Raw genomic sequence first — 21,893 nt, 5'->3', positions numbered from 1 at the left:
GGCGGCAAAGTGTTATTAATAGCGAACACTGCCAATATCTCGGCTACAAACGATGCGGCGCAACGGTGCGCAATAATGAGGCAATTATTAACGAGACTCGATTATGCGGTCGAGGTAGCAAGCCTGGAACCCGATAGAAAACGTTTAGAATCGACTCGCGTGTTATACCCTTCCATGATAGAACTAATCGTTCGGACCATGGACGGCGCTTTCCTACCCATGCGTCGAAGTCTCCAAAATTCAGTCTCTAAAATCATCCTTAACGCTGTTCAAACTTTATGACCTCACCATGACATAATTCAGCAAAGTATCTCAGTTTCGAGTCCACTTTAAATCTATCCATATATTAAGCGCGTGTTCAGAAAATCCCACGTCAGTTTTAAAATTATCGTGCCTAAATTCAACAAATGACGCAATCATTGGGCGCGCATAAAGGTGGCCTCGTTACGGTGTTTACTTCGGCAAAAATGCTCGAGGATCGTTTGCAATCGGTACTAGAGTCCAGGTGTTCGTACCGGGAACAGGTCGAATTTATAACGTCCACGGGGTTACACGAGGAGAGCAGACCGGTGTTCTAGGACAACGGCCTCGGAGAGATCCCTATAAAACGTTTAATAACGCGGCCTTAAGGGCCGCTCGCGACGGACAAAGGCAGACCTGCCGTAACTTCTTTCACGGTGATGCACAGACGGCATTACCGAGCCGCGTTATGCCCCCATTATGCGGTATTATGTTACTATTTACGCTATCGCGACTCCCTATTTATTTGTCTTGCCTCGCCTTCCTTCCACCTTCCACGCTACTTCGTCTTTCTTTCTTCTATTTTTCGCTATGGCGCCGACCGTGCTGTCATTCCGTGACAGAGGCCAGCGTCCCTTTCTAACGGGATCAAATTTGTGAAACGAAAAAAAAAGAAAAGGATCGTGAGTCAAGAAACTCAGACAACTGTGTTTTTTTTCTGTTCAGTGTTTTTTGTTTTTTACACGCGCTCGTAAACGGTACTTCGGTGTGTTAAGATTAATATAAAGCTCGATGCATCATTATTTGCCACTTTACGTGGAAACGCGCATTCCTTATCGAGCGAGGAAAGGCGCGGGAATAAAGAGGCCCGTTCCCGCGGCCGTGTTTAGTCAACGTTATTGCCATTCGGAATCTTCAGCTAGTTTACCATGCCAGCTTACCATATAGCAACACCACCAAGGTGTAACGTCGATGGTTCGCGCGGAGTACTTGCATTATATGCGCATAAGTTATGCACATTATCGTTATGCGCCGGTTCGAGCATAACTTGTACTCTCAAGTGGTTCGTACACACGTGCCACGTCGATGCACGTTACTTAGAAACTCTGATTTCAGTTTCTTTCCCGACGATGTTGCTCCTTTTGCCACCCTCCTTCTCTGTTTCTTCTTATTCGATCCGTTTCTCTTTTTACGCCCAACAAAACATTTTTGAAGGAATTTCAAAGTATCTGAAATGGAAAAATAGCGGCTTTTATTTGGCTTTTTATTGTTGTAAGAACGCTTGAATTGGTCGTTGATTAATTGATCGTAGTTAATCGAATAATAAACAGTTCCTTTGTGCTTTTTGCTTCTGCAATTTTTTGTCGTTTGTTCTTGTGTTACTCGAACGGAATCCAGTTGGTATACCGTTAGTCATCCTCACGATACGAGTATTCAAATATGTGCCAGATTTACAGTTCCCTGATATACACCTGCATACCCCTTTTCCTCATTTCTCTTCCCTGTCACGATTTTAATCGCTCAGGAGACAGCAGGGATTGAGGATCCTGCAGTAAGAGAGATATAGCTCTATTTTGAATAGAGTTATTGTGTGGGAGTACTCAAAAATTCGGGTCGGGTCGGGTCGGATCGGGTCTTGAAAACGTAAATGGGCGAGAACCCGACCTGAACGATGCAGGCGCGATCCGATGCAAATTTTCTCTTTTTCTCGTATTCTCTTTTTAACGTTAAATCAAAGCAATAAATTTGATAAGCTGATAAAAATGCAGCTGCAATCCTTTAGCTGCAAAATCTTCAATTGCATTCTTATACTTTTCAAATAAATTGTGTTTTAATCTCTATGATCTACTTAATGACAACATAAGAGCATCAGGAATATAGGAGTTTGAAAGGGTCGAGGGTTTCGTTACGAGGTCATCAAGGTTCGTTATAGATCGCATAGAATCGATAATCGAGTCGTATCGACAGTTTCGATCGTAATTGAGTTTACACGGGATTCTTGTGAAACTAATCAAGGAAACATCTAAGTAATTTTCATAAGATTGCCGATGCAACGGAGAATCTTCTTGTCCTCGTAACTGAGGAAGAAGGAAAGGTTAACTGCAAAGAATGAAGGAAAGTCTGCTTTTTTCTTGTTTAGATAAAAACAGAGTTGAAGAAAACAGACGATAAAACAGGTAAACAGGGTAGAAATTAAAATACAAAACGTTTCTTTATTACAAATTCAATGATATGCTAATTAGAATCTGTAAAAATCTATGCAAAGTTTATTCCTCATTATCCTGCAAACTCGTACATAGATTAATGTCTCGCTTTGTTTCGAGTTGAACGCTTTGAAACATTGTTGAAGACTTAATTGTTACATTATGTAGTTCTGATATAAATATCAAACACGTGCGTCAATTCTCAGAAAGCGTGTAACAAAAGTAAAATAAAAAAAAAATATTTCTCAGAAACAACCGAGGAACCTACGTAAATTGATGACCTAACAGATTTAACAAACAGTAAATCCCTAATACTCATATAAATTTACTACCTATACGTTTTGCATTGGAATTTCTCGTAATAAACGCGTTGGGAGTATGGGATTAGAACTGTCCGGAGTAAGTAGTAGAGGTGTCGGTGGTCAGACGGTGGAGTAAATTAAGTGATGGCCGACTACCACTCGGCGGACCAGCGAGTCCTTACATAAGTCTTCCTATATTTTGGCTTTCGTATCGAAAATTTCAACTGTCTCGTGAGATACCCGGTTACTCGGGTAATTTCGCTTATATGGGCACTCGGGTATTTCAAGTAGCCGGTCCGAATCAGTAGCTCCAATTAAAAGTAAACTACTCTCAAATTAACAACTCTACATCTGCTAATAACGCGAAGAAGTATGTGTGTGTACTTCTTGTTTGAATGTAGAGTAAGAGGAGGGACGATCGCGAGAGACGATGATCTTAGATAGTACGCAACTGTCATGGATGGTACACGTGTTCCAGAAGAGCGGTCGTTCACGTTCGATTCAGATACTCGACCGCCCGCGTAGCCATCAGAAGATTTCCAGGTGAACGTGTCGGTGTTTAACGAGCATTTTCGTAGTTTTCAAGCAATTTCTATGCTGTGCGTTTAGTTACCGTTCTTTCACCATTTCACTCGGGCAAGTGTCGTGTAAGTGCTTTACGTGACGACGAAACTTATGGTGCAGTGTTAGATCTTTTATATTTTTATTTTTCAAAGTGTCGAGGATAAAATAATCGAACATTAGTTCCTGATTGTCAATGCGTTTACGGATAATCGATTTTATTCAACGAGTTAATCATTTATTTCTGCTGTTACGTGATTCTGGGAAAACATCTTTGTAATGGATGTTTCCTCTTTACCTGTCGCTTCACCGTTGCTCCTCGCAGTTTCTTTGTAACGATTTAAATCAGCCGCTTTGACGCTCCATTAATTATCGCGAGGAAAATGATGTTTAATTAGTTTCAGAATTGCTGCGCGCAGTTCGATGAAACCACGAGAACAATTGAAAGTAATCGATTTCATCCGGCAATTAAATTGATCGCGTCAATTGTGCGCGCTCGCGTCGTTAATTACTTTTCAGCTTATTTCCGTGCCGTCGTTTTATTTCTCCTTCTATTCGATCGTTTCATCCGCGGATAATTAGCGTCGACGAAAATTCGTTGAGTGTCACCGATGGGTCGGGAGAATGCGATCCGCACCAACACGTTTCAGACGACAATCGTCTCGATGAGAAGTATGCGGATCGCTGCGGTGGAATATCGTGACAGGTAACGGTATGATCTTGCAACATTTGAACGTATTAATAATGCCATGAATTTCGTTTGATTTATGAATCGGAAAGTGTTGAATCATATATAAAAATCGAGCGATTAGAGATCCAGTGTAAACGGGTAAAATCCTGTAAGAAAAAAATTAATCGAGCTGAGATACATAGATGACACATACGTCAAAAATACTACAAGATTGTTGCCAATTACATAACAGTTATCGAAATGTCAGAGAGAATTCTTTTATCAGAAATAAGTACACATGTATGGCAGAACAATTTACTGTTATCGAGGAATGACCTGTTCGATTAATCATACAATTTGATAGAAAACTATACATAGAATTGTGCAAGAATAAAAATTAGTGGAAACAAGGCTGGCAAAGCGGGACCGTGGCGTCATATTCCTTTCTAATATAGTTACGTCACAACGGATTGAGGATCATCCTTGAGGTATGGTCCTGTGAACCGTGGAATTGTCGCCCTTGAACCTGTCTGTTGTACCCGAATCAGGGCATCGAACTCCTGCAGCCCCCATTTTTCTTGAATTTAACAGGAAAAATAATGATTCATTGCAGTCAGAACCGGATTAAGACTTCTAGAGCCACGGGGCTATCAAACCCTCGAAGACTCCTTCGGTTGATAAACTTGGTTCTAAAATTGAAATGTATTACAAATGAGATTGAGTAACATTTAATTATAAGGAATGGGTTTATAATGACCCCTGTATGAACTGAGGCTCAAGGCTATGTCTAGCCCACCTTAGGCCTCCTCTTAAATCTACGCTGATTACAGTGGCGTAATCATAATTGTCCTATAAGGGTTCAATATATTTTCTTCATACTTTATTAGTATCGTGACAAAATTAAGTCTAATTTTCTGAATTTTTTATTATTCTCAGTAACATTTTCGAAATTTTCGAAAACAGGGTCAGCTAACATTCTGACTCCTTGTCAAGTTGAGCTCCTGATTCATTGCACCAGCGTACACGGAAATTGATTCATTTGTAAAATAATTCATAGAAATTCGTCATCCGGCTTTCTCCATCAAGTGGCTATCGAAGGTCAGGATGTGAAATCACTATCGATCACGTGCAAAGCTCGTTTGGTCCAAATGTTGATTACTCCGAAACTCGATGATGATCCCGTGACTATCGTGAAATGTTGTAAACTCTCGTCATTCCATCTGTAATATCTTCTGAAAAGTCTATTTCTTCGAAGGTGCTCAAAAAGCAGAAACAACTCGACGTACGAGGCATAAAAGATTTTTAATTGGTCGCGATATTAAATGTCCTTCTGGCTCGTTTCGTCAGCGATCGATCTAACCGGTGTCGATTTCTCGAAAACGATGAGGTCGGTCCTGAATCGTGACTCGGCTGGAATTCCGTGTTTAATGCACGAAAGGAGAGAATGCAGCTGCACCGTTGGTTAGCCGGTAACGTGACGTCAACGACTGGTCCTTAGGAAAGGCCAGAGAGATAGCAGGAAACCAAGGAAGCCGTAAAAACTTGTTACCGAGACGATTTTGTGGTCCTTTAGTCGTAAAAGGAACGGTTCGACGAGCATACCGAAACCTATCTCGACCAATTTCCTCGAATATCGCCAACTTATCAATTAATTTGCCTGAACATTACTTTGGGCAACACAAAATTATTGAATTTTTTTTATAATCTAATAATATTCAACGTGAAAAGTTGATTTTGGTCATTTTGAGGAGTTTGGTATTTAATTTAGCATTACAATGTACCAGTCAACGTAGTTAAAGCATCATCCCGTTCTCTGAGAGGCGATTCAGGAAAGCCGTGGCAAGAATTCCATCGTCCATAGATCCCATCAGCATAGATAAACATTCTCTTCTCCCTGGGACCTTTCGCGGGAGGCTAGGAGAAGTCAAGAAATAAGCGGTTCTCTTTTGTGCTTGAACCCTCCCCCGTATCTCTTCTCCTCGTAGCTTATCTTTCTCTCGTTTCGTTGTGTGCCAGGTACGAATACACGTACAGTGGTGGAAGGGGATTGTTATTGTGTCCGGCGGTGGGTATAAACGAGTGTGTAAGCGTGCAAATCCACGCTCCGGCCCGTTGTATGGGTATAATCGTTTATTTCGCGTCGACCTTTGCGGGGCACTACGTCAAAATGTCAGACGCGACCCCGCCTGAGCGTAGGGAAGATGCACTGGGAACGTTGTAATGGGCTTACAAAGCGTAACAAACTGATGCGAGGTCAAACACACGACGGGCAATAAACACACGGAAAGATAAATGGGCCCTTAAGGTGCACAAGGTACACCATCCTATCGAAGAAAGTGTTTCATTTTGGCTCGAACGCTTCCTTTCGTTTTCGACATTAGCCAGGATAATAGCGAATCGTTAACGATTATTTACAAGGAAACTATGCTTGATATTTATTATTAGCCACGGATTCGTCGAGGTTACGCTACTATCTTCCCGCTGCAATACCGACGTCGAGAACCTTTTGATCCTTTGAACCCGTTCCCTCGAGCAGGGGTAAAGTTTTAATTACCGCTCGCCGGATGTTCTTTTTGATTTAATGGGATTGCTGAAAGGATTATTTGTTGAAATTTTTCAAAGCGTAGTCACGTATTCGTATCGGAATGATCATAACGTTAGCGGTCGAATTAGACGGTTGACAGTAAGATACAGCGAGGATGGACGCTCGGTGATCCTTCAAGGATGGACCTCGGGATCGCCGTGAGCCGTAAGTGACTTACGGAGCGTAACAAACTGACGCGAGTTTAAGCGCTGGACGGGCAATAAACACCGTGGAAAGATAAATGGGACCCTTGGTCCATCGTTGCAGTCTCGAAGAAAGTGTATCATTTCGTTTAGATCTTTTCGCTCGTACAGGCCGAAATAAATCGTGGCATTGTCGGGGGATATAAAGGAAGAATGTTGCAGCGTTATGCGTTCTGCTTAAAGTTTATAACGTTCTATAAATACCGAACTGACCAGAAAATCTTCATTTATTTTTCAGATGCCACAAACAGTGCCTTCAGCAGCCGGCTACTCGCCGTCGTTCGATTACACCACGTTCCAGTTCGATTTGTCACTTCTGTCGGACGACTATAGCGCCGCGAACGCTCAAAATACTTTGAAACCAGCTCAGATCAAGCAGGAAGCGCAATCGCCGCGTCCCGGTTCCCCGCTTACTTACTCGAGCCCCCCTTACCCTGGCGCTGGTGGTGAACTGTCGCCCAACTACTCGCACGAAGGCTCGCCAGGGTACCCAACGAGCCCTTATTACGTGCCAAGGAGCCCTCAGAGCGCGCAATTCTATCCAACCAGTCCAGAACCGTCGGCGAAACAGCCGATCAAAAGGGAGAAGAGCCTCGACCTTCTGGCCATCTTGCAGGAGTCCAGGTACACTTTCCTTTAGGTACACTTAACGCGTTCACTGCTATTCGCATCGGCCCAGGTACGACTCTATGGAATTAAACGCGTTCCATGTACGCGATTAATCAAGCGCATCCCTATGAAACACACCCCTCTGCAACCATGATTTCAGACTCTTGGCCGAGAGTCTGGGCTACAGAGAGGACTCGACCGACTGCACGGTTCCTTGTACGCCTCCTAGAACGGAGGAGGACATCTACAACAGCCTTGACGCGGACTTCTTCGCGAAGAAAGAAGATACCGCAGTGCAAGGGCACCCGTTGTTGAAGGAAATCCTGTTCAAGGAGGAACCTCGATCCAGTTGCAGCAGCAACAGCAGCGTCATCAGCAATTCCTCCTCGTCATCTTCATCCTCGTCCTCGTCCAGCACTTCCTCGTCCCCGGATCCGATCGAACTCGAGAACAGTTCCCCGTTGAGGAACCTACTGTTCAAGGGTGCTCGGAAGGAGTTCGCCGACGTGGCCAGGACAACCGCGAACCTGAAGCTGGAGAGAATACAGGACGAAGTGAGGAACCCTCTGGAGAAGGAGGAGGAGCTTTTCAAGGACGGACAAAAGAGCGATCATCAGTTGCTGAGGGAGGTTCTGAGGGATACTAGCTTTCAGAGGAAGTACAATCTGAGACCCGTGGACCTTGGAAGCGTCGGGACCGGGTTCGTGGAAGACATGGAACCTGGTGAATGCGTCGGAGACCTGACCAGAGAACAGATCGAGCCTGTACTCAGCTTGGCCATTCAACAGTTGCAAAAGGACTTCGATAATACCTGTGTGGCACTCGGTATTCATCCTGGTAAGTGATATTCATTTAAGTAATTGCAACGCGCTAATTATTATCCACAATTCATGCTAATTTGTCCCGTCCGGTCCTTCGAAACTGAAAAGCTCTTCGACTCGTTATCGCGCTTAACGACCGTTCGGCTAATTATCGCGTAATGAATTAATAAATTGTATCAAGATATACGGTGTTCGGCTGGCAATAAGGAGGTGCGTGAGCGTCCATTAGACTGTTAGACCTTGTTGCTACCTTGCCGCGGGCAAGTGTGTTCGACGTTATCTTCGTGAACGTAGGAGCGACCGGTTCGACTATTAGTTGGTAGCATGATGTCATGCTCGGAATAAGCTTTCACGAGGAGTTACGAAATTTCGAGGCTTTCTTCAAGGTCGTTCCTCGCTTCCGCTGTTTTTCTAACATTTCCACGCAACGCGAGGAGCGTCGGAAAAATTCCGCCAGTGAAATCGAAAGTGTACCATTGAAATATGTTATGTATTTTTTTCTATTTGAAGAACCACGACGCTGGAGCGCGGCGGACGTTGCAGCTTGGATACAATGGGCCAGAAGGCAACTGCAGTTGCCCTCGGTACCATTGGAGAGCTTCAACGTGGACGGTGCAACCTTGGCTTCCCTCACGGAAGAAGAATTCTGTCAACGAGCCCCGCAGGTGAGTCTCTCTCGAATGATTCTCTCCTTGGTGGCTACCGTCACTCGACGAGCAGTCGTCTCGTTAAAATCGGCCAACACATAAGTCGCGCATTCAGCCGGTACCGTTACGCAATGCTGTTCGAGCCGATTATTCGCGGACACGAGTGCCGTTTTAACGAAGCAATTAGTCTCTGGAATTTCGTGGTGTTTTAATAAATCGCCGGTGCAAACGTTCGATTGAAAGATGATTGCACGCTGAGGGACAAGCAGATTGTTTTTTCTATGGTTATGGGTAATTTGGAGATCGGTTGTTTGATGAATCGCGTTAATGATACAACTGCAATCTAATCGAAACGCTCGTAAAATTACAAAGGTCGTAGATTCTATGATGTTGTCGGTCGTTAATGTGTTGAACATTATCTCGTGGCGTTTTTTAAAAGGGGTTATCTCGTGTCTTCGGTGGAATTCAAAACAGATTGTAAAGTTTATAGAAAGAAATCGATTAGCATAAGACGATAAAAAGAAACTCGTTACTCATTAAATAATAAGTCGTCGATAAACTTGTTCACTTCCGTTATATCTATGGCGATCGTGACTATGAATAAATTGAGGGTTGTGATTTCGTTGTTGCTGGATCTGACAAAAAAAAAATAATTAAACGATGACCTGGGCTCGTTCGATAAAGAAACTAATGGCGGCGAGTCAGCCGAGAAACACTCACGGACAAGGTCCGGTGAAAGTGAATTTCCTGGAAATCGGTGTGAGTCCACGTTCTTTCCTCGTAATCCACGCGGCGAAGGGGCACAAGAACGTCGACGTGAGTAAGCAACTGGCGTAATAATACGGTTTGTGCCGTTTAACGGGAACCAGGATTCTCCCGATACCTTAGCTACATAAACTCGAATACGTGCTTTTAGTCCCGTCGATTGCACATTTCTGTACCCTCTGATTGACCGTTATTTACCCGGCTCGATTCAACCCTTTTCGCTATTAACAATAAAAGCGAATTGTGCCGATCCGAATGTTACATTGGCACGAATTTTAAGTCTGAAATTTATGTTGCTTTCTATCGATAAACACCGGAAGGTTTCTGCAAACATAGTATTTGCATAGTACGGGAGGATATGGGTAGTCGTGCATAATGGAGTTCAGTTTTGCCTGCCGTAATTGGATAATTACACCGTACTCCGTAGCGAGTGACTTTGTAACGTGGAATCATGATCGAGCTCACTCGTGGATGATTCGGTGTAATTCGCGAAACGAGCGGAAAAATCAGCTCTCTGCCCGTTTGCCTTTGACCTGAAATTGAACACCGTTCACGTCGGTTAAATAATTCATACCGCTCGTGAAACCCCGAAGAAGAAGAAGAAGAAGTCATTAATGTATTCCGCATTCGTTATGGATGTTCGGCGTGCGAGCCGGCGCTATAATCGACCGCTGGGAATTCGATTCCCGGAACGTTTCCGAGGATCCGATGCACTGTTTTCCCATTGCCACGACAGCTGAAATTACTCCGGCAGAGGTTTGCATGTTTATTTCGGCCGTGCCCCTGGAGTACGCATAGTCGCGTACTCGGCATTTGCATCCGGCGAATATGCAATTTGCTCGATGCACTCCGGTTTCACGGCACGGGTTTCGCTCGGTGAAACTCGCGATGATCGTGAAACGATCGCGCGATATTACCGATACGCGATTAGCGTGTTTCAAGTTGGAGCAGAGAAATAGCGAACGGGCTCTCAGACCGGTGACCGCGTCACGCGTCGTCATCGTGTGTGCACTCGGCCTCTGCGCGGTACATAACTGCATCTAAGGTGCGTTTCTTCGATCCTCCCCTCTGCCCCCCTTTTTTTCCCCCCGCAATTCCCTTGCTTCCACGACGCGACGCGACGCGACGCGACGCGACGTGGAGAAACAGGATCGACATTCGCGTATATATACGCTGGCGGACGAGCTATTTGCCCGGCAGAAAGGATCGAAAAGTGGGTCAACCGAATGCCTGGCTGGCTTGCTCGACTGCCTGTTGCGTCTCAGCAGAGCCGCTTTCTCTTCTCGCACGGCGCAACCACTCCGTCGATGGAATTCTAACGCTTACGTATCCAGTATTCCCCTTACGACACCGTCCCCCCTTCCCACCTTCCTCTGCATTTTCTTCTCTCATCGGATTTTCCTACTGTCTCTTCCTTTCCTCCTCCCCTCCCACGAGTTCGATGTTTAACCGACTGGCGTGGCTGAAGCGGTCGGGGGATGCTGAAACTTCTGGCGACCTTGATAAGGTGGCACTTGAAGACGATCCTGGAAATTGGGTCGAAAAAAGCCGTTGCGGTGTCTGGTTAGCGAATAATCAACGTATCGATGAATTTTTATGAAATAATTTTATTTTCGAATTGTTCTGTTAATTATCTGTAACAGCCATCTGAATGTATTCCATTAACTCTGAAAACAACATCTGTTTTCCATTTACACTGTTCCTCGCCGGTGTTTCAAGGTAATTGCACCGTGTTTCACAGTGGCTCCGAAATTATTCAGTCGAAAATTTACAGTTATCATTAAGTATTCCAATTCTGTCTGAGTACGCTTTTGTTGCTCGTTCCGCCACCTTGCGTTCCTTCTTATTTATCTTGCGCTCGTTCGTACAGTTACCGTGAAACTTAATTGTTTTACATTACCACAGAACTCTCGCGGGTCGCTATTAATCTCTGGGTATGATAAATTTATCTACTCGCCTCTTCCTGACTTCTTCTTCTTCTCTTTCTTCTCCTTCTCTTCCCACCGTTCCTCCCACTGCCGAACACATTCCTGGAAGTTCTTGCAGCATCGGGAGGACAGGTATTCATGCAAATGGACGTCGCGCGGAGTCGTTAGAGATAAGATGACTTTTTTGACAAATTAATTTCAGAAATTAACGATAAGACGTTGGTTTCTGTTTCAGTGTGGAAGTATCCTACACGCACAGCTGGAAATTTGGAAAGCAGCCGTCGAGGAATCTCCGCGTAACACACTGGCGGCTTCTTGGAGTCCCGCGGGTGTTGTTCAGACACCTAACAATAACAATAATAACACATCGTCGACTATCGGAAACGCGGCTCCAGTCAGTGTGAAGGGCTCCTCCTGCAGCGTCGATTTCTCTGATGGTGAGTCAATTTTCATTCGTATACTTAATCTACCAAGTGCATGTACCTAATCGAGACACGTAATTAACATTATTCTACCAACGAATCAAACAAATACGATCAAGGGACTCCGACGCGCTAACAAAAACACTAAATCACTACAGAAACAGTGTCGTCGCCGCCTGGACAAGTGACTAAAGGAGGCGTCTCGCCTCGATGCCGATTTTTTCCAGACGAAGACGAAGACTGCGGTTCCTCTCAGACCGGAACAACCGGTGGCGGCGGTGCTGGCGGCGGTAAGATGCGAAACGGTGGCTCTCACATTCACCTGTGGCAGTTCCTGAAGGAACTGCTGCAGAGTCCCGGGGTCCACGGTTCCTGTATACGCTGGCTGGATCGTGGCAAGGGCGTGTTCAAGATCGAGGACTCGGTCCGTGTGGCCAGGCTCTGGGGCAAGCGTAAAAATCGTCCGGCCATGAACTACGACAAGCTGAGTCGTAGCATCAGACAATACTACAAGAAAGGAATCATGAAGAAGACGGAGCGTAGCCAGAGGCTCGTCTATCAGTTCTGCCATCCTTACTGCCTTTAAACGGGGTACCGTTAAACCTTTGCTCTCGCTCCCCAGGTGTTACCTCCTCGATTCTTACAACTTTCCTCGATTCGAGTATTTATTAAAATATATCACGAGGCATGGTAACGTTTGGATTAATCGTCGCCTCGAAACGAGCGACGGCAAAGGATTAACGTCTCTCCACCGATTCCAGACTTCGGATCGTTGATCTTAAGCCTGGTTACTCATCGAAGGGAAAAAAGGGCTTCCGATTCCCTTTCTACGTGCAATCATTTAACACGATATAACGATGGTGTGCTGCGTGCCTGGTCCTGTTGCGTGCGTGCTTTCGGTATGGCTGATTGAAAGGAGAATCAGTGCAGAGGTCGAAGGTAAAAATACGATCCATCCGTGTCCGATGGTGTCCCTCGTGGACGTTCGGCCGCGGTTGGGTACCATTTAGTACGCCCGTTTTGGGCGAACCCCATTCTCTATCCCATCCCCTCAGTTTTCTTCCAGCAACCTTTTCTATTTCTCTCCTAACTTCTCTCTGTTGTAATATAATCGAATATCCGGTAAAACTTAAGACACGATCCACGATTTTCCCGCGACCCAGGAGTCGCGTGCCGATTGGGACGACCGCAGGGTCGACTTCGCGATCTTTCGACCGGTATGTTTCTTATCCAAAATTTCTTACCCTTCTTTTCTTCTCTCTATGATAAAAATCAGTTTCGATGCAAATGGTAATGGCGTGCTGGCGCGTCGATATCGGTCAACAAGCAACAGTATATTAAGCACAGGTAATACTAACGTTCTACTAATACAGTAATGATAGAGTACGATAATGCTGCTAGTAATATTACTAGGTTCCCGTAAAATATTACAAAGGATTTTGTTAACCGATCTGTTCTCACTAACCATAGAGTTAACCTTGTGACGTACTAATGCTGGTATTAAATCGGTATTATATACCGTTGTACTAACATTAGTACGTTGTCGATGCACCGTGTCGTCGGGTATCGTTCGCGTTGGCACGCGGTATTTGCGATAGATCTACCATATTGTCGAAAGAACGACGAACGATCGACGCGCTCGAGATCTCGTCCGGAGGTACGTCCGGCGAGCCTCGGGTGTGCGGCTTCGACGATCCCAAACTTCGTTGCTCGAGAACGGAGAAACAACGAGGAGGAAGCGAAGTAAGTGGAGATTTCGTTGGAGAAAAGGGAAGAAACTGCTCTTTCCTCTCTGTTCTCACGATTGCTTACCAGCGCCGGTCGCCGCAGCCTCGAGCTGCATCCGATCTATGGATCCACGATCTAGGAATACGCTGAAGCCAGCGGAACTATTCGCTGTGGCTTCAACCGTCCCGCCATTTTTTGACTCGATAAAGAGCGGTAAGAAACCAAGTATCTTGTGATTTTTAAAGTTATTACAGATAAATTGATCTATTTTTATAAGAATATACATTAGATATATTTTTGAGACATATCTTAGAAGACTAGAAAAGTGCCTTCCTGTTCGACCTGAAAAATCGTTTTCATCCGACACACGACTCGTTTTCAGGATGCGTACGATGTTGCGTGTCGAGCGGAGCGGAACATTTCGCTTGTACGCCGTGAAACGATCGACGCACAATCAATTCGTCCTAGGATACTCGGTCACGCCTTCCCCTCTCGACGGAGGGCATAGAATTTCTTCGGAAAGATAGGGAAAAAAAAAATATAGCTGAATGGCGATCGTGGATGGCTCGAGGCGTGAAAGTTTGCGCGGCTGGTTCTGGTGATTTTGGTCCCATATATCTATGATATATTAAACGTTGTATGTTCCATGAACGATCTAGCGTGTAAGTTCAATTTAGGCGTATAAGAATCCCGGCGACTCACGTGAGTCGCCTGTTAAGTTACTCGAAGAGATTTCCGTCTTTCTTTCATCTCCTTTTTCCCTTTAACCGTTGATTAATTATCATTAGCGGTGTTAACTCTTTACTTTCTCAGACATTAACCATTTTTTCCAGTAAGATTTATTTAAACTTTCAATGCGGAATTCCCGACGATCACTGATCTTCGATCGTTAAATTTTCTACTCGACCATTAACCCTTTGCAAAGGAGATATTTTTCTAATCAACGAGTTAAGATGAAACGATTAAGGTTGAGGATTACGTGAACCACTGGAATTCGTCTGGTCTATGTATGTATATGTTTATTTAACGCGATCTTATTGTGTTTATTTAAGAACTCACCCAGTTTTACTAACACTCGGAAACGTTTCGCTCACCGAGATACGGTTGTACATAGGAAAGAATACTCGGCATAATCATTTTGTACGTTCGTATTTTTTTCTCTTCTTTTATTTTTTATTTATTTAACCGAGTTCGTAGCCGTATTAATATATACATATACATATATTTTATACGTAACTATATATTGTTAGAAAGTTCTGCGTAAGACGTCGAGGTCGTGTGACTGGTTTCGATTTCGCGTTTGTTGTCGAGCTGCATTGTAAATCGAACGATAGAGAACAAAAGGGTGATGCAATTAAATTGCAACGATCGAAACGTTCTTTCTTCTTCGTCCTACAAGCGCAATTTCCGACGGGTATCTGTGAAATTCATCGGAATGGATCGTTAAGCCAAAGAACGTGGCAATCGGCTCGATTATTTTTTCGAAATCAACCGAAAGTTATTTTATAGAGATGTGCGGAAACCGAAAAATATCGGGTCCACTCTGATTGGAGTCAGCTCAAATCGGATCTGCATTGTTCTAATCCAGTCGGGTCAGGTCGAGTCTGCATTGTTCGCGTCGGGTACCCGAAATTTTCAGATTTTCGCATACCCCTGATGTTTCCCTTTTCTGATTAGGCGATCAGAAATTAAGTACAAGCTATGTCAAAAGGATGACACGTTTTTTTTTTTTTTCTTAACACAGAGATTGGGCTGAAAATTTAAATTTTCCTCTTAACAAACTTATCTCAGATTGAAGCCGCTCGTTTAAAAACGTCGATTGCCCGAGTAACGTGGTCCTTTCGACGAGGCTTACAAAAAAAATAATATGTAAATTCGCGAGAATATTCGATTTCGATGGTGTACATGGTTTAAGCCTGCTATACAATTCTCGTAAAATCGCGAACGAAACGGAACATCGAATCGAAATCGTTGTCATTTCTCTTAAGCAACACTTTAATAATCTCCATAAAGTTGGTGTTATTAGAATTTGAAGCGACGATCGAGCGGGTGTTCTTATCAAAATTACTTCGAAATACCTGTTCCGCCACTTTTGAGTCCCTGGAACGAGAAAACCCGAGAAGGTCGTCGTAATTTTCAACTCGTTGCAAATCAGCGATAACCGTAAACTACGCTGGATTATCGGTTCCATTCGACGATATTATTGATTACGATCGAACACCTTTCAGATTTATCTCCGCGCCTTTTAGCGGCATGCTCGAACAAACAACGAGATTTTTCCTTGTAATTTGCTCGAGCTCTCGAGCCGAAGAATTTTATTCGAAAACATCGGGAAACGGAACCGTTTCCATTATCTAACGATCTAACGTATTACACTTTCCAAAGGATTCCGTGTAACGCGTCGAGCCGGTCGTGAGGCTCGCAAATCGCTCGATTCAGAGTTCACAGAACTCTCTGCTTTCTTCGCGAAATTTACGATAATCCATTGTGTAGCAGGGTTTCGTAGTTTCTTTAGTGGTAGCCGGTACTTCCGTCAAGCAGTAAGGTATACCGAGTTCCAAAGTACAAGTTGTACGATTCGTGGTTTGTACAGGATGAATCAAGCGGCTGGGGCAAACTGTGTCTCCTTTCTAATTACAAGCAGAAGCAAATGATAAAAGTTTTATTACAGTTATTACCTTACAAATGATATATTGTCGCGACGAAAAATTTGTCGAAATTATTCCTAGAGTTTTGATTAAAGAATCCAGGTAGCCGTTTGCGGTCGGACGAGAGTTGTTCGTTGTTCTTTCTCTTTCTGACTGCACAACGAGATTTACTTAATTGTCTGAATTAGTTAAATGAAAAAAGAAAAAAAAAGAAAAAAGAAACACGCGCTTCCATGTTTTACCGGTGATTCTCAGCGAACCAATTCGTATTCTCTGAACTTGTACATAATTGCGAAACGGCATGCGAACGCATTATTTATATCCAAGCAGTGTGACTGCTAATTAATTAATATGTTAATTAGTGTTAACCGAGTTTATTTAATTAGGATTTAAGAGTTGTTTCTTTGCTACTTTAAGAACGATCTTGTTGCGAATTTATTACGTATTTATATCTAGCATCGTTTAATCATTGTTTCGACTGTTCCGTACTGAGATTAATGCAGAGACACATCGCATCGTTAATCAATAACAAACGACGGACATTTATCATGATACCGGTGAAATCAGACATTACATATACATATAATTTTTTATTGTATGCCGACGTTCTTGCTGTCAGGATGTGGAAGCGAGATACTAACACGAAGCAGAGAAAAAAGAAAAAAAAAATAAAAAAAAAAAATGTGCTGCAAAACCACCAAAAGGTACTGATTCATTAAAACCTTACCTACCAATGTTGGCGTAAGTTAAACCTTTTTCTGGAGTGATGTAAAAATTTGTAATTTTGGAATCTTCAAGTTTTAGAATGATAAGTGCTCACATTTTTGAAGAGGGGTCAATCCAGATATTTTGGGGAATCACGACCACCTTGACCCCTATCTAATTACATCAATACCTATAAATCTTAAATTTTTTTGCTCTATATAACTTTTTCATAAAACATTTTTAATTGAGTTGTGATTTTTAAATGGAATTAGTTATCCTCCAAATGGTAATTAATTTTAAATTCATAGCTTTGATCATCGAAGCATTCCAAAAATAAATGCTTATTATACCTATCAAAAGAATAAACAGCGTGAAAGAAAAAGCGAAAGCAGTTCGAAATAGTGGGCGAGTGAAAGTCCAGAAGTAATGCGAATCTAATCGACGAATAAATCCAAATGACTCATCTCGATTATAAAATACCTTACGGTCACATCGATGATTTTCAACAAGCAATCGAATTAAATCACGGAAAAATTCATTTCTTATTAAAAATTCATGGATGCTCATCGGAGGCGAAGGTGTTCCAATTTGAAGAAACCGAACGAGGAGGAAGCGGCTGGTTAACAAAACAAACGAAGAAAAAGATGGCGAGCAAAGAGAAGCAAAAGGGTCGAGAAGTACCGAGGATGGCGAGAGAATCTCTCCGCCATAAAGATTCGTATCGGCCTGGAAACGTCGAGCTCTTCTCTTCTCCTCTTTCTCTCTTTTATTCGCGCCGATACATCTCTGGTTGCTCTCGCTCGATCATCCCCGAGAGAAGCAAAGAGGGCGGCCACACGAGGGCAGTGGGCGTCCCTTTTCGAGATTTACGACGATTTAATCGTACAATTAATCTAACACCTTGTTGCAACAACACCTCGTACCGCGTATCTCCGTTACCTCTGACTCTCGGCGAGATTTCAGCCGAAAAAATCGAGCCAACGCTCCAGGAAGGAAGGAAGAAAGGAAGGAAGGAAGGAAGAGGCGGCTGATAGAAGAGGAACAAGCAAAAAGGGGAATGGATGGATCGACGCTGAAGCTGTTGCTCTCTTCCCTTCGATCTATCGTGGCTGAATCGCTGGCAGAAAAGTAGTACCGTGGTGTTAAAGGGGAGTAACTGACCAAAGTAGATGGGGCAGAGGGGAAGATGGTTTTTCTCGTTGCTGATAGGACAGTGGTGCGCAAAACTCGTTTTTAAATTTAAACGAACTTCATATTATAAATTTATGTCCTACCTTAACCTGACCACCTTAAATGTGTACTTTCGTTCTTTTTATTATATACAGTAGGTTTCTTTATTTGAACATTTTGGACGATCAAGGATACAAGATTTATAACATTGGTCCAGGGCCAACGATTGCGCATCACTGATCCGTAGGGTAGTCTTACGAGACTGTAGGCACGTATAGTTACGTAGAATAAATGAATCCTCCAGTTATTTTATCGGTCCGCCATTGTTTCGCGATCTGAGAGCGGTCTCGTTGCCGACACTCTTAAGCAGATGTAATTTAAACGTGGATGTGTTTAACTGAGGATCGAGAAAAATCGGTATCGTGGCTGTTTTAAGGCTGTCCGAGATAACGGTTCGATAGAGGGAACTTAAAAATGATTAGCAGGAGATATCATTGGACGTATCGTGTAGAAGGTCTCTGGATGCGCACTTGAAGCTTTTTAGAAAATTTATAGCTACAACCTCTCGTTTTAATCCTCTTTCATATCGTAAAAATTCAAGACACGGAAAATTTCGACCACTAACGATAGCATGATTTCCCGCGGGTTCTCGAGACGGACAATGGAAGGGAAATTCCAGGCACGCAGAAGCGTTGCACCTGCGCCCGTTTTGCACCTCCTGGAGAAGCCGCGGATAGAAGCCGTCCGGGTATGTTCGAACGCGATATAGAGACTGCTGTGCAGAAGGGGACACCCCCGCAAACGAGCGGGATTGCTCGTGTGTCCGTACGACCAAGGACAACAACATTCTCCGCAAAACTAATTGCCAGGTAAATATATACGAGCCCGCTCGAGCGCGGCCGAACACGCGCCGATACACCTTCACGTGAACAACGAGCACCTTAACCAGGCGCAAACCAGAGGAACGAGGACGAACAATGAGATCCCGAGGAACGATAGCTGCCACGGGGGAACGAGGAAAAATTGGCAAAAAACGTATTCGAAAGCTTCTTACCGGTGCGGTGGAGCGGGTAATGAGAACGGGGAAATTGATAGGAAACCGCGGGAAAAAGGAATTTTATATTTTGGATTGAATTTTTTATTTTGAAGGAGGAACGAATCGAGAAGGAAACAAAGAGTGAAGAAAAAAGAGGTAGAGAGGCTGTTATAGTATAGAATTTATTACGAAGCTCACGGTGAATCGTGGAGGGAAAGAGAGGAGGCTCGTTGTACAAGAGAAGCGCATAATTTATGCTCTCATTATGCGACAAGCAAGATTCATTACGGACAACAAGCATTGTCGCGCCGATTCGGAGATCGATCGTGGCTTGGTAAATAAATACACTGAACGATGATCGGATACCCAAAAGAAGAAAAAGAAAAAACAACATGCTTGTTTCGCTCTTATTACCCCCTTGAAAGGTAACAGTTAACAATGATAAGTTTAATCGGGAAGAGTTAGTTTAAGAGTTCCTTCGCGTTAATTGAAATTTTTGTCTCGTTATTCGCAAAATGCGCATCGTCGCATGCAAAGTAGCGAGGGAAGAGGAGGCAGGCGGTAAGTAAACTCGAAGCACCGACACGCAGGGAATTAACCACGGGGTCAAGGGGTTAAAACGATAAGTGGGAATCACGGAGCGGGGATAGGGATTAACCTTCTTTCGATGGAAAGATGAGATACACGGGATCTCAGGACGGATAAAAGACGAAGGAGATTAATCGTCTCGGATGGCTTTGCAATCGGCAGCTATCGAACGCCGCGAGCCAACCTTCTGTCGCGAATAAATATTATAAACGACCGCCCGTTTAATACCCCCGATGATTACGATTACCGATAATCGTTCGTACTTGACCGCAGAAACCCGTTTGGAAAATTATGAAACCCGCTGACAATAATATTTTACATTCATCCTGCGGCACCACCGGCTTCGATTAATAATTACTCAATCACCGTCTAAATCGGCGATGATCATCCTCTTTCGGTATTCAATACTTTTATTGATATTTTTAAACAAATTTAACGCTTCATCGGGTAAGGGGAGGTCGTCGACGGCTACGTTTCGTTTATTTTATTCTCCTTTTACGCCTTATTACCTAGCCATAGACACGTTCACCGGTCTTTCTCCTTACCCTTTCTAACAACCTTGTCCTGCGAGAATGTAATCGGTCCCAAGGATGCGGCGAGGCTGAAGAGGAACAGAGGTCGATAGGTTAAAAGGGTTAAGAAAGATAGAACTAATTGCTCGGTAAGTAATATCTCATAGAAATACATCGGCGAGGGGCGGCAGGGGGTGAATAAAAATCGCGAGGCTCATTTATTCCGAGCCGTTTAATTAAAGACTCGACGAGATATTAATTCAATCTCGTCCGTTGTCCTTTAATCAGCGCCTTAATACGTGCCGGTATTTATCGAACGATGGTTTCTACCGACCCCTCCAACAAGATGAGACTATTTAATTATGCATAGCTCGCTTGAGACATTACGCGCCCGGTTCGATTTAATCTTTCATTTTATTAATTTTTATTAAACGTACCCTTATTCGAATCGAGATAGTTTTCGAACAGAAACGATGTGCTTTATTGAACTATGCAGAACGATAATTAAATTTTACGTTGACGTATACCCGTCTGGGATCTACCAACCAGAAGAAAAACGGTTCCTTATCGCCGGGCAAAATTTACGGTGCTATTAGTTTTTTGTAGAGCCGACTTCTCGGCAAATTAGCTCGTCGATCTGAATCGCAAATCAGCAGCTACTGTAATTAAAACAGCGATTCTAAAAATAGGACTGATTTAAGACAATCCCATTGTAAGTTTGAAGAAAAGATTGCAATTAATTTTTCTTTTCTTATTCCGTGCAACCTCGCGACCTCCTCACCGGTCGCCGAAGGAGCGAGCTGAAACGAAAGGTCACTGTGTGCAGAACGGTGAACCTGTTTCAGACCAGACAATGTTGCCCACGTTTTGCTTCGTTCCGTTCCTTTAATTAAGCGAAAACGTTTCGAGAATTTGAAACCAATTACTGCCAGCTACCGTTTTTCTCATAGCCTTGAAATAGTAATTGGACGATTTGCTTAAAAACCGCTGACATTCGGATCCATCGTTTTTATCATTGTGGCCTTAAATCAGGTGCAGTGCCTTAACTTTCAGTTTGCTTAAAAAACACGCAACCTCGAGCGTGTCAAACGTTCAAATTTCGTTTGATTGCAAGCAGAAGGGTGGAAATCAGCGAGAATATTCACCAGGAAACTCGTATCGCGGAAACTATCGGTCGTCCAGCGACGCCTGTAATCTAGGCTCGTAACCACTTGGGGGGTTAAGGGAAAAACCGGGAGAAAATGAAATACGGATTACAGTGGTTGTCCGAGCCACGATAATGACGGGTAATAAGCTTGGCTAGAATTCTTGCTACCACGCTATTCGAGTAGATCTTTTGATTTTTTCACACCGCCCCCGCTTCTTGATGCAATTTTCGTGCGGAGTAGGTGTAGGGTTACTCGTTGTCGTCGATTTACACGCTTCAACGCAAAAGAATTTTTTACATAAAGCGAGTGTCTTTAGACAATATTTCAATCCAATGGTAGGTGATATCCGCTGACAATTTATCAAATTCGAAATATCTATGAAGCGGCAGGAACAAGGCGAAA

At 43.6% G+C, this 21,893-nt stretch overlaps 1 protein-coding gene across 3 annotated transcripts in view; it reads left to right on the top strand.

Moving 5' to 3' along the window:
* The window catches only part of Ets98B (DNA-binding protein Ets98B), a 36,676-nt gene extending 20,122 nt beyond the window's left edge, over positions 1-16,554 (top strand). Inside the window, exons 1-6 of one of the 3 annotated variants that reach the window (XM_034340753.2) lie at positions 3,033-4,013; positions 7,003-7,388; positions 7,534-8,210; positions 8,705-8,859; positions 11,770-11,971; positions 12,115-16,554. In XM_034340753.2, coding sequence (XP_034196644.1) covers positions 7,003-7,388; positions 7,534-8,210; positions 8,705-8,859; positions 11,770-11,971; positions 12,115-12,542 — 1,848 coding nt within the window. In that variant the 5' untranslated portion in view covers positions 3,033-4,013 and the 3' untranslated portion in view covers positions 12,543-16,554. Of the gene's footprint in view, positions 1-3,032; positions 4,014-7,002; positions 7,389-7,533; positions 8,211-8,704; positions 8,860-11,769; positions 11,972-12,114 lie in introns of those variants that run through there. The other 2 variants (XM_034340752.2, XM_034340754.2) reach the window with 2 other exon arrangements.
* Positions 16,555-21,893: the final 5,339 nt, after the last annotated feature.

Source organism: Osmia lignaria, chromosome 15 (assembly GCF_051020975.1).
Source record: "Osmia lignaria lignaria isolate PbOS001 chromosome 15, iyOsmLign1, whole genome shotgun sequence".
Taxonomy (NCBI): Eukaryota; Metazoa; Arthropoda; class Insecta; order Hymenoptera; family Megachilidae; genus Osmia; species Osmia lignaria.
This window is presented reverse-complemented; position numbering and strand designations above follow the sequence as displayed.